At 37.7% G+C, this 11,709-nt stretch overlaps 1 protein-coding gene across 2 annotated transcripts; it reads right to left on the bottom strand.

Moving 5' to 3' along the window:
• Positions 1-1,664: 1,664 nt before the first annotated feature.
• On the bottom strand, positions 1,665-6,745 carry LOC104612005 (vacuolar iron transporter 1-like). Of its 2 annotated transcripts, XM_010279335.3 has the most exons (5): positions 6,599-6,745; positions 6,237-6,489; positions 5,423-5,508; positions 5,054-5,168; positions 1,665-2,132 (listed from the first exon to the last, which is right to left on the bottom strand). In XM_010279335.3, the coding sequence occupies exons 1-5, from the start codon at positions 6,603-6,605 to the stop codon at positions 1,835-1,837; spliced, it is 759 nt and encodes a 252-aa protein (XP_010277637.1). In that variant the 5' UTR covers positions 6,606-6,745; the 3' UTR covers positions 1,665-1,834. The 2 variants fall into 2 exon arrangements, with proteins under 2 accessions (XP_010277637.1, XP_010277698.1); XM_010279396.3 differs by lacking the exon at positions 6,599-6,745 and having other exon boundaries at positions 6,237-6,592.
• Between the last annotated feature and the right edge of the window lie 4,964 nt (positions 6,746-11,709).

Here is an 11,709-nt window from a genome sequence, read left to right on the forward strand (position 1 = left end):
CTTGGTGGTTAATGTTTAATATTTCTTCCCTTTTTCTTTTATAAGTCTAACGGAGTAGGTTAATATTTAGTTGCTCTTTCAACCAAGTGTACTTAAATATTCAACCCCTTGGGAATTGTTTTCAACCTATCGGAAGGGTGGTTGAGCCATTGAACCATTGACCTGGCCAGATGATGATGTCCTGATTTTTTTAGTGGTTTTGGAGTTTAGATATGGTCCTAAATTGATCTACTATGATATGAGAAAAACTTATAACCAATCAACCAGTATCGTAAAAATAGTACGGTGTTTAATAAAATTCAAAGTTTTTGATTGATCAAAGCTTTTCTATTATATATCTTTCTGGTATCATAGATTTTCCCCTTGATCTAATTCTAAAGGTTTTTAAAAATGAACCGGAAACAGAATTGGTTTCCGATTAAGCAGTTCAACCGTCCGAGATCAAATGGTTTGGCCCATGACATTATAAATAAATTAAAAAATAAAAAATATATGTTCAATTTTGAGAAACACCCGACCTTCAGTCCTTTGAACCTGAAGGTATAAAATTAAAAAAAAAAAAAACAAAACTTTTGGGGTTCCCAATTGAGGCTCGAAATTGGTGGTTCCCAAAAGTTGCAGATAGAACAAGCATGGGAGAATAGTGGGTAGGAAATATACCATAACCACCAGTACATGTAAGGTTGCAAAATCGCCGCTGCAAGTTAGTCGTCGGACTTGTTACTGCCGCAACCCACAATTGTTACTACTGGATCTGTTGCAAAATCAACGACTCAACGCTGTCTGTCGTAGACGAAGCTCACCACCGTCGCCGGTCGCCGTGAATCACCGTCGGTCGCTGTGTGTCACCGCAGGTCGTGGCCGACGTAGGTGGTCGGTTGGGTGTGACGGATGAGAGAAGGGAAGGGTTAGAACGAAAATGAGGTCGTTCTAACCCTAAACGTAAGAGATGGGATTGGGGATATGGGATCATTTTGTTTTTTGTTTCTTTTTATTTTATTTAAATCAGTGAAAATAAAAATGATAACCCACGAACTGCTGCCCGGGTTGAACGATTTAGAGGTTTGATCGCCCTGGTCAACGGTTTTAAAGATTTATCGGTTTATAGTATAACTAGACCTAGGGGGCTGAACGGTTACCAATTTTTCTGGTCCGACCGTCCGGTCCAATCCGGTTTTGAAAACCATGCTAATTCCATAAATAAAGTGGATTTGTTGACCTATTTTTTGTAATGGAACAAAGATCTGGATCGTGTCGGGATATTGGATCTGATGAGCTTCATTTAATGCCCTGGTCAAAAATAGCTCCAATAATAAGTTACCCTTAGGTTGTATGTGGTTAGATTAACATCCAAACAATCAAAGAAAAAGAAGATTAAGGCTGAATTTGGAAGGAGTACAAATGCAAATATGTAGAATGCAAAACCTTATATTTTATATTATTTTGTATGTATTTACGCAGTACATATTTGCATTTGCATTTGTACTCCTTCCAAACTGAAATTGCTTAAAACTTTCCATGTCTAAATCTCATTCATTTGCAGCTCTACCCTGGTTCCATAACAGGCTTATATGTCCCAACTTGATCTATGCAAAAAGAAAAAAAAGAATAAAAAAAAAGAGAAAAGAATAATAGACCGAGTTTTGAAAAGCAGAGCTAAATAATTGCTGGGCATTGGATCTGATGAACTTTATATAAAGCCTAGTGAAAATGGTTCTAATTCACAGAATATACTATGAATCTAGATGAACATACATCAAAGCCAATCAACGAAAAGAAATAAACTAAAGAGGTCAAAGTAAGGTACAAGAGTGCCACTTTATTAGGCACCTGATTACGCTTGTACAGCTTTGGCCATGCCAAAAGCAGCGGCGGAAGCAATGGCTCCGATCAAGGCCGTCTGGAAGGCACTTCTAATGGGCCCGTTGCCTGTGAAGTGGCCCTTTCCGTAGCCAAAGAGTAGCAATGCAATTAAGGTAACGCCCACAGATGTGAGGACTGCGTTTCTAGCAGTTGGAATGAACATATATGGGATGAGCGGGATTAGGCCGCCCGCTATGTAGGCGATGGCGATAGTCAGTGCACTCTCCAGTGCTCTCCTTGGCTCTGGCTTCTCCAATCCAAGCTCAAACCTGCGTTCATGGTTATTGTTTTAGTTTTTTATTCAAGGTTTTAAAAACCAATTTAGAATTGGAATCGTTTTAGCCATTGGTTTTTAGGTTAATGGTTTGATCGTCCAGTTAAAATGGACGATTTGTTTTAATAAAAAAATAATTAAAATAAAAAGCAGTTAAAAACTGTTGAACGGGTTAATGATTCAACAGCTTGAGTCAATGGATCACTGACCAATTCAATGGTTTTTGGCCAAAGACCAGGTTTGAGGTAAAACAGAACCAATTGCCTGAATGATTCTCAGGCCGAACGGTTCGACCATCCAAATCAATGACTGTTCAAAAACATTGATTTCATCAGATCGGTTGGTGTTATGGTATATGTACTACTACTCAGGCCTTCTTGGGAGGGCCGAGCTGAAGATTCAGCTAATTAAGTCGGTCACTCTAGATAAGCTATTCAATGAGTTTGAGGCGGACAATCCTTCAAATGATTGATTGATTTCATTGATTGATGATTAGGGGCTAAGATTTGTAAGGGTGGACTGAACAATAAAAACCTCTTAATGAATAGCTTATAGGCTTGTTAGTGTGAGACCCATCCTGGAAAGTCAAAAACGGCTTTGATTCAGCCCTCCCAAAACGGGCACTTAGTGGCTTCTGTCTTGATGCCCGTTTGGGAGGGATTTCACTCAACAGCTTCTGGCATTATTAAGTGGGCCCCACCCAGACAGTTTATAAGCCATATTAGGTGAAAATCCTGGAGAGTCCAAAATTACTGTCCCGATGCCAAAACATGGCTTCTCACTGAAGCTTCTTTGGGCCGCTTCCCCAGATCGGTTCTACAAATGTTTTAGCCCTCCCAAACGGGCCATTAATGATTTAATAAAAGATTTTAAGTGATTTTGTATTAATTATATTAAATCGTGATCGGGATCGGATCTTCTATTCTTAGAATATGGAATTGATGCTAATGCACGTATTAGTAATTTTATATTAATAAAATATTCCTCATGTGTAGAGTTTTGGGGTTTGCATAGCAACCATAGGTAAAATTGTTTATATTCATTAATTAGAGATTTTGATGCGTTAAAGTGTTTGAGGTATGTTACTTTTTTGGGCTATGTACCTTTTCGGTACCATGAAAATTGCTGACTATCACCATGGAAAATCTGGCTAATGTCCCCTAAATAAGGTGCCTTCATCAAGGGGGTGTTTTACGGCATAAATTGTTTTTATTGTTGCGAATTCCAATAATAAATCAATATCATCTGATTTGAAAACAGATTATTTATCAAATTAAAGATATAAACAAATTTCTTATTTGTATATATGTTTTTATTTTTAAAACTGAAAAGAAAATTATGTAATTGAATTTCTGATTTCAAAAACATGTTTTTATTGAGTTATTTAATATCATGTTCCATAAATCATATAATTTATTCGTTATAAAATTTATTTTTGTTTTAAAAGCCACTGTTTTGATTATTTCAGAAAAAAACATTAAAATGAATCAGTTTATTTTTTCCTTTCAAAACAAACAAAAAATATACATGTTGTGGAACACCCCCAAATCAGTAATGAGGTGACAAACCTAAGATAATATGTGTGTAAGCTAAAAAACTGATCCTCCATCAGATAGGTCTCACTAATAGTTATGCCAAAATTCAGCACAATCAAGTTATTTCAATAAGACATGTTTGCTTAGAAAAATTTAATATATAAACTGTTAATAGAATTAAAAAGGGCAATTTACTTGGACACTCCTATAATTTTACTTATTGAAACCTACCTTTTAGTTTAGTTTGTGTACCATTTATATCATGGAAATGGTCACAATGAGGTCTTAGAAGGAGTGGAAGATGTGAAAGAGCACGAGTCCAGAGTTTTACTTCTAGGGGTATTTTTGGAACAAAATCCTTCCTTTCAAATTTTCACTCATTTTAAGATTTAAGAAGTCACATAACCATTCCTAGATAGGAATATAAATAGTTTCTCATGGAAGATCGATGGCGTCTGTTTGGAACTGTTGCTGTTGTTCCAGAAAACAGCACCACATCAGTGCCATATAGGAAAAAACGGTGCTCTAAGAAACAACCTTCTGTTTGGAACCATTTTTCTATAGAAAATGGTGCTCTAGGCCACACCTGGAAAATCGGGAAGGAATGGTTTGGAGCAACGCCAAATTTGGCGTTTCCTAGAGCTGCAGCTCATTATTGCCAACAAGGCAGTGATGTAACAGTAGATAATGGGTAGAAGTGCAGAAAACGTTTCCTGGAGCATTGGTACCAAACAGAAAAAGTTGCTGTTGATTCAAGAAACGTCTTACCTGGCAGCAACGGTTCCAGACAAAAAAAGACACCGTTTTCTCAGAAAACAGTACTCCAAGCCACACATATGCAACTGCAGCATTGATGCTAAACATTTACTAAGTAAAACAGATGCATACTAAAGGGGTGTTTTCATAATATGCAAACTAGAGGGTGGGTTTTATAACAAATATTTGAAACTATAGTGGGTGTCAAATTAAATGATTCAATTAAATAAAAAAAAGCTAGGATGGTGAATCCAAATACTATGAAACATGAAAACGCCCCTATTTCATGTAGAGAGAGGATTTTTCAAACATGTGATATTTTATGTGAAACCTATTTAATAGTGAGTCCAAATCCTCTCTCTACATGAAAGATGAAACCCTTGGTGATTGAAGGGAATCTCATTTTACTTATACTTGTGATGATAAAATCACACTCATTCTAGTTCTACCTTGGCTCTGCTAAATAGAGCTTTTATGCTAGCATTATAGTGATCAGGGTTTCCTTTTGAATGCCTAGAAACATGGTGTAGCTTCTGCTGCTGAGAGAATGGGGCCCATCTCATTGGTGGCTAGAGTTTTCCGGTACCATAAAAATTGCTAGTTAAAAAAAGGAGAATTAACTTACTTCATCATGAAATCAAGCCATGCTTGAGGCTTCTTCCGGAGGGCGTTCACCACCGGCCCATATTCATGTGGCTCAAGCCCATATTCCGCTAATATCTCTGCAACCTCAGCTGCCTCTGTAATATCAACATTGTACCCATTATCATCAGCACCCCGTGCACATGCTCGTATTCACACCGTTTCAACAGCCTCTTTTGTAATTTTGCATTGAGAATATCTATCCGTGAAATTATAAAGCACATAATTAAGGAGATATTCTCAATGCACAGCTGTAAACGTTGTTTAAACCGATTTTGCCCTCACCCAAGCCGGACTCCTTCCTCAAATAAATCACCCATCAAGAACACAGTGGTCCCACTATCGTGATTACCTGTATCAGGCACATTGATTATTTCATCTTGTTCTCTCTTGAGCTCCCTCATGTAGTGATCAGCTTCACTTTGGGCAGCAAGATACCTGCCAACAAACCCCAACTTAAAGCTGTAATAGTTGGACCTCGGTGTGCAAATTGGTATCATACCCAGGAGCACAAAGTACAACCGGGTCAACAGATAACTAAATAAATTAGAAACCAACCGGGTCAACAGGTAACTAAATAAATATCATAAATTGTTTACCAAATATAAATAAATATCATAAATTCATGTGATTAATTGCATATGTCCAAATCTATGACCATTGGATCAGTTGTCATGTGTTAATTAAGGATGTAGGACAATGCAGTATGGACTTATGGTGGCCACGCGCTCCTTTAAATTACAAAACGACAAAACAGCAGTTTGGTTTGGTGTAAGTCTTGTAAGAGGGGCCTCCTACAAGAGGTGTCCTGTTTTCAGACATGAGATTGGAATCTATTGAATACTAACTATTGAGGGAACCATGAACCAGTACCACCTTGAATCTCCTCTAATCCTGCACCATCTTAACCTATGCTCCCTGGCGTATGTTAAATGCTAAAAGATGTGACTTTCACACGTACATCGGAGACAGAGAGAGAGAGAGAAAAGGGTTGAGTGGCAGTGCAATGAATGTAGGTTTTCCGGTGGAAAGAACTGCATTTAGTTTCTAAAAGTTTCAAGAAGAGAGGGAAACCTCGAGAAAACAATGGCACTCTAACTCTAGATCGATCTCATTCAGACAAAATTCTTCTTAAACAAAAGAAAACGAAGAAATTGCAAAAATACCCGCCAAGTCCCATGGAGATGGCGCCAGCGGCGACTTCAGCGAGACCGGCTGTAAGGATGACAGAAGAAGAAGCGTTGGCACCGGAGAGCCCGGCGGCGAGAGCAAAAGGGACGGTGAGGCCGTCGGATATGCCGATGATAGCATCTCTGACGACTTCTCCCGCCATGAAATGCTTCTCCTTGTGATGGTGCAGCAGCTTATCCGATCCCGTGTCTCTCCCGTCCTCCATTTTATCAGGAAAAGAGAGAAAGACTGAAAGAGAGAGAGAGAGAGAGATTGATTGATTTCAAGAAGAAAATAAAAACAATAAAGAAAGATTGTTGTCTGTGAGAGCAAAGAACGAAGAAGGATTGATGATTACAGAGCATGGTGTTTGGAGGACTTCATATATATAGAGAGAGGGCGCTGGACTCGGGGAGTAGTGGCGGATTGGTGGTTCTGTGCTCTTTCTGTGGTCGAAAATCAAGAGTTAATGGTTTTAATATTCTGGATACAGTTTTGCATTTAATTACTGGTAATACCACTAATACCGAATGTTGAAATTTAGGCGGGTCCAACCCGAGCCCGAACTGATTCAACCCGAGCTTCTGTACGAATATAGTGAATTACGCCTGAAGTTTCGTCTAGATCTGAAACTCCCAAAGTCCCAACGAAAAACTATTTCAACAAGTTCAAACATGATCTGGTGGGTCCCAAAAACTCAATTTTATGGTGAGACACACAGATCAGAAGAGTGTGGGAACAGTTTGGACTTTGGAGGAGATTCCATCTCCTCACATTTCCCTCAGGGGTGGGTCCATTTAAATCGACAGGCGAGATCATTTCGACCCTGGCCCGGAGCTCTATGGCCCTATGGACTGTAACAGCAGTAGTGGTGCGTAACTACGGACAAAAGTTTGCAGCCTTTTTTTCGCTTTAATGTAGGTAAGGACAGAAAATGAAAGGAAAAGTAAACTTTTTATCGGTGACCCCTTTCTGTATGGAATAAGATCCAACAAGGAATCGTTTTGATAGGCCCCACCAGCAAAATACAAAAATCTCTCCTAAAGTTTCTCATAATCATAAAAAACCTCTCTTAATATTCCATTTTAGCAAAAGTCTTCCCTAAATTTTTAAATAATTAAACAAAAACTTCCCTTCCGTCAATAATCCTGACAGAACTGTTTATGACGCTCCAGCCAAAGATAACTGCATGTGGGAAAACGATTGCAGCGTTCGCCATGGCCGTGTGGTTTCTAACGGGCCCAACAGTAATGGCTACGGCTTCCACTGTTGTTGGATTACGAGGCCAGCTTCTCCACATCATAATTGTACAGGTCGTGCTCCCTCAAGGGATCGTCCCTTTCAATTTCATCTTCGCCAAACAGTATAATGTCCATCTGGATCTGGCAATAAGAGAGTTAAATTCAGTTTTGATATGTCGTTAATTTGGGAAAATCTATAATGTAGGAAAGAAAGATATGATATGGAAAGAGTTTAAATTTTAGGTTGATGTTTGGAATGCTAATAACGCTGCCGATCACTTTGATTTATTATCGTATTTAGAGATAGATGTTTTAACACTACTTCAAGAAAAGGAAGAAGACGCAAAGGATTTGGGTGTGTGTGACACATCAAACGACGATTTTCCCTGGATATGGGTGTGTGATACAAATATAGCGCACTTTATAAAATCTTTAAATGATGCCTAAAGGGTAATTTCATAAATGGTGGAGTTTTCCATCTGGTCATTGATGAAAAAAGGGAGGATTTTGTTTAATTATTTAAAATTTTAGGGAAAATTTTGCTAAAATGAAATTATAAAAGAGGTTTTCATGATTGTTAAAAATTTTAGGAAAAATTTCCGTTGGGTACTTTATACTTTAGGTCCGGTCCAGTACCAATTTAATATCCAAACTTTAAAATGTCACAATTAATATTCGAATTTTTATTTTACTACAATTTAGTACTTGGCATTAATTCACCGTTAAGTGTCATGGAAAAAGACACAAATGTCCCTTAAAATCGACGGCTGGCTGTAAGACTGCCTCACACCGTGCGCAACTCCCCGAGAAGATGACACTGTTCATCGTCTCTGAATGCACTGTTCAGAATTATCGGGAATATTCTGAGCCATGACAAAATAAGAAAAATGCTCATTTACCAAAAAAAAATTAATTGTTCAATTATTAAAGGAACTTCCATGATAGACGATCTAGAACTTGGACCGTTGTACGTCGATTGTGTGAACTGTGAAGCAGAGCTAGCATGAACCTCTTTTTTGTTTTTTTTTGTTTTTTTTTTTTTTGCATTTTCTTTGTTTTAGACACTTTTAGTTGCTGTTGCAGGAGGGTTTCAAGTCAAGCATTTCCCTTTCTCCAATGTGATTTTCAACATGCCGAAATGCAAAATCCGGCCCTTAAAATTGCGTTTTAGGCATAATTTCAGCCCAACTCACAAGTAGACCTAACCCACAAAAGCCTTCAAATTTATTGGACAATCGAAGGGAAAATAGTATGCATTTGATCGTCAGATGATAGAAGAAATCAAAAGAAAAAAAAAAAAAAAGATCGTCAGATGATAATTCAGAGAGACCACCCCTCGATAAAATGCGAATACGCCAATGTTTCAAAGAAAAAAAAAGGAAAAATAACATCAACTACTATTTGGTTTAAAACATCGGTGTCGTGGCGTCTTCTTCGTTGAACAGCGGCGACACTCTTTCTTGTTTCGTTGTTTCTGACTGTTCACCGTTACTGTTTATCGTCTCCTTCGTTGAACAGTCTCAACACTCCTTCTCGTTTCGTCAGGGTCGCCTGCGCCCGTGGTTTCTGACTGTTTATCGCCACTGTTCATCGTCTCCTTCGTTGAACAACGAACGACACGCTTCGCCTGCTCCCTCCCCGTGTCCATTAGCGCTCCTATCCTGAGCGAAGAGAAGGCGAAAAAACACCACCAAGCAGGGCTTCTATTGGTACGCAACAATAGAGCAGGTAAAAAATTCGGTACGCAACAATGGAGCAGCAAGCCATTTAGATTCTGTTAATTTTATTTTACAGGGTAATTTTAATATTTTTAAAAATCTTAAATCGCATGTGAGGTCACGTAATATATATAACTGACGGTACTAAACTATCATATTTTAAAATTTGAGTACTAAATTAACAATTGGCCTAAAGTACGAGATACCTATCCCAAATTTTTTCAAAACTATAAGAAAGATTTTTGTATTTTACCTTTTTTTAATGTCATTCTTCTGCATCTTTATCTTTATCCAGAAAGAAAACTTCTGCACAAATATGACACCAGTTATTTTTCCAGGAGGCCCAGGACCATCTATCTTATCACATGCCATTTATTTCAGTCCACCTTTGAATAGGAAAATTGTTTTCCCCCAGTGTATTTACGATCCACTCCTCCTATAAATACCGTATCCCTTGAATTTGGCTTCTTTCCCTTTGATATTTATCCAAATCAATATTTTAAAAAATAATTCAGAATCAGAACTATTTTGACTATCAGTTTCTAGGTCGATGGTTCGAATGAACAGTTTGTTCCCATAAAATAAATTAAAATAAAAAATAATTATAAGTTAAAAATATTTAAAAACTATTAAATAAATCAATAGTTTGGTTGTTTGGATCAATGAATCGTTGATCGATTTAATGATTTTTGACTAAGGACCAAGTTTGAGGTAAAACAAAATCAATGGTCTAGATGATTTCCAGGCCAAACAATCCGACTGTCCGAATCACCAACGATTCAAAAACCATGATCCAAATTATACAATAAAATTATAAATTCTGAGGTGGAGTGGATCATAAAATCCCCCCCAAAAAAACGAATTATTTTGCTAAAAGTAGTAAAAATCCTGAGTACATGCTATTCGTGCTGTGCCACTAATATGACATGTTCATTTGTGATTAGTTTTGTAGCAACTAGCAAGTGATGCACAGCGCAAGCAGCGGACCTGGGCTCACTAGTCTTATGTAATACAGCAACCGCAGCACTACATGCAGCAGAGTCAGTACGGACTCCCAGATAGGCCAAAGTCTTGTAAAACAGTCGGGCCTAGTTGTAAGCCCATTAAAAAATTGGGCTAGGCTTGGCCTGTCCAAGTAAGAAATTATTATTTACGTTTGATGATAGGTCGGGCCAAGGAATGAATTTAATATGCTCTTCGCAGAATGCGCCTCACATTAACCTTACAATACATTACGTTGTAGCTGTACATTAGAAATATCTCCCATGAATGATACTTAAAGTATGGAGATGTTTCAGATGAGACGGGATCTGCTCCTCACGAATGGGCATCTTACATGCACATTCACGGTGCATTAAGAATATCTCTCATGAATAATAATTAATAAGTGTGGGAGATGTTTTCAATGCATGGTAGGATGTACATGTGAGGCGCCTGTGAGGCGTCAGGTGGGAGGAGCAGATCCGGTCTCGTTCTAGATGTACAACTCTGAGAAGCATTCCGTGAAGAGCAAATCTGAACTGTAAGGAAACTTGAGTGTGCCACCACCACTAGAGTAAGCTTCAAAGGACAACAGAACAGGTTTTTGTGAACTGCAAATGCCAAATGGCATTCCTTTGCCCAATTTGAATTTGTTTCCATTAAGGGTAATTTGAATTTGATTTGTGTATGATATGATGAAATATAGATCCACCCTTGTCTAATTTCCTAAATCAATTCAATTCGATTTATATGTATAATATGATGTAGTTATCGTTACCAATGCAAATTTATATCAACAGGAAATGTAAAAAAAGGAGGTTTAATGACTCTTGAGATTGATATTTTTTAATTTTTAGTGAAGAAAAAGAAAGAAAAAAAAGAGGCTTAGGCTGCATTTGACATTTCTTATTTTAAGGACTTATCACCTTTTTTGCAATTAAAATACCATCTATGAATATTAAGTTTTAATTGCAAAAAGGAGATAAGTCCTTAAAATAAGAAATGCCAAATATAGCCTTAATGACTTGTTTACTATTTTACATTTGTTGGTTTGATCAGAAGTGGTGTGAAATGATAAAAGACTGCATTTCTTGTAATAGATCTTTCTATGCTGATAAATGGGTGATCCATCCCCCAATCCCTTTAACCCTCAACCCTGGTGGAAGCGGATTCATGGGTTTTGTGCTGATTGAAGAGCCCCAAGATTTCTCACTTACTTTTTTGTAAATGATATTTTAGGGCCTGTTTGGTTTACAGTTAGAATCAGAATTGAAATTCTTTGGAATTGGAATTGGAATAGTTTATTCCTCTCACTTATTTGGTTCAAACTGGGATTAGAATTGGAATCAGAATTGGTTGGGATGGATTCTCAGGGGAGGGGGAGGGAATGATCATTCTAGAATAATGAGAATGGGATTCCGATTCCAGACCCCTATTCCTGCAAGCCAAATGGACCCTTAATTTTTGCTAGAACTTTTGTATTGAAGCTGCCAATATTTGTACTGTTTAAATTTAGGGATTTTTGGACT

Source organism: Nelumbo nucifera, chromosome 3 (assembly GCF_055504915.1).
Source record: "Nelumbo nucifera cultivar China Antique chromosome 3, China Antique-T2T, whole genome shotgun sequence".
Lineage (NCBI taxonomy): Eukaryota > Viridiplantae > Streptophyta > Magnoliopsida > Proteales > Nelumbonaceae > Nelumbo > Nelumbo nucifera.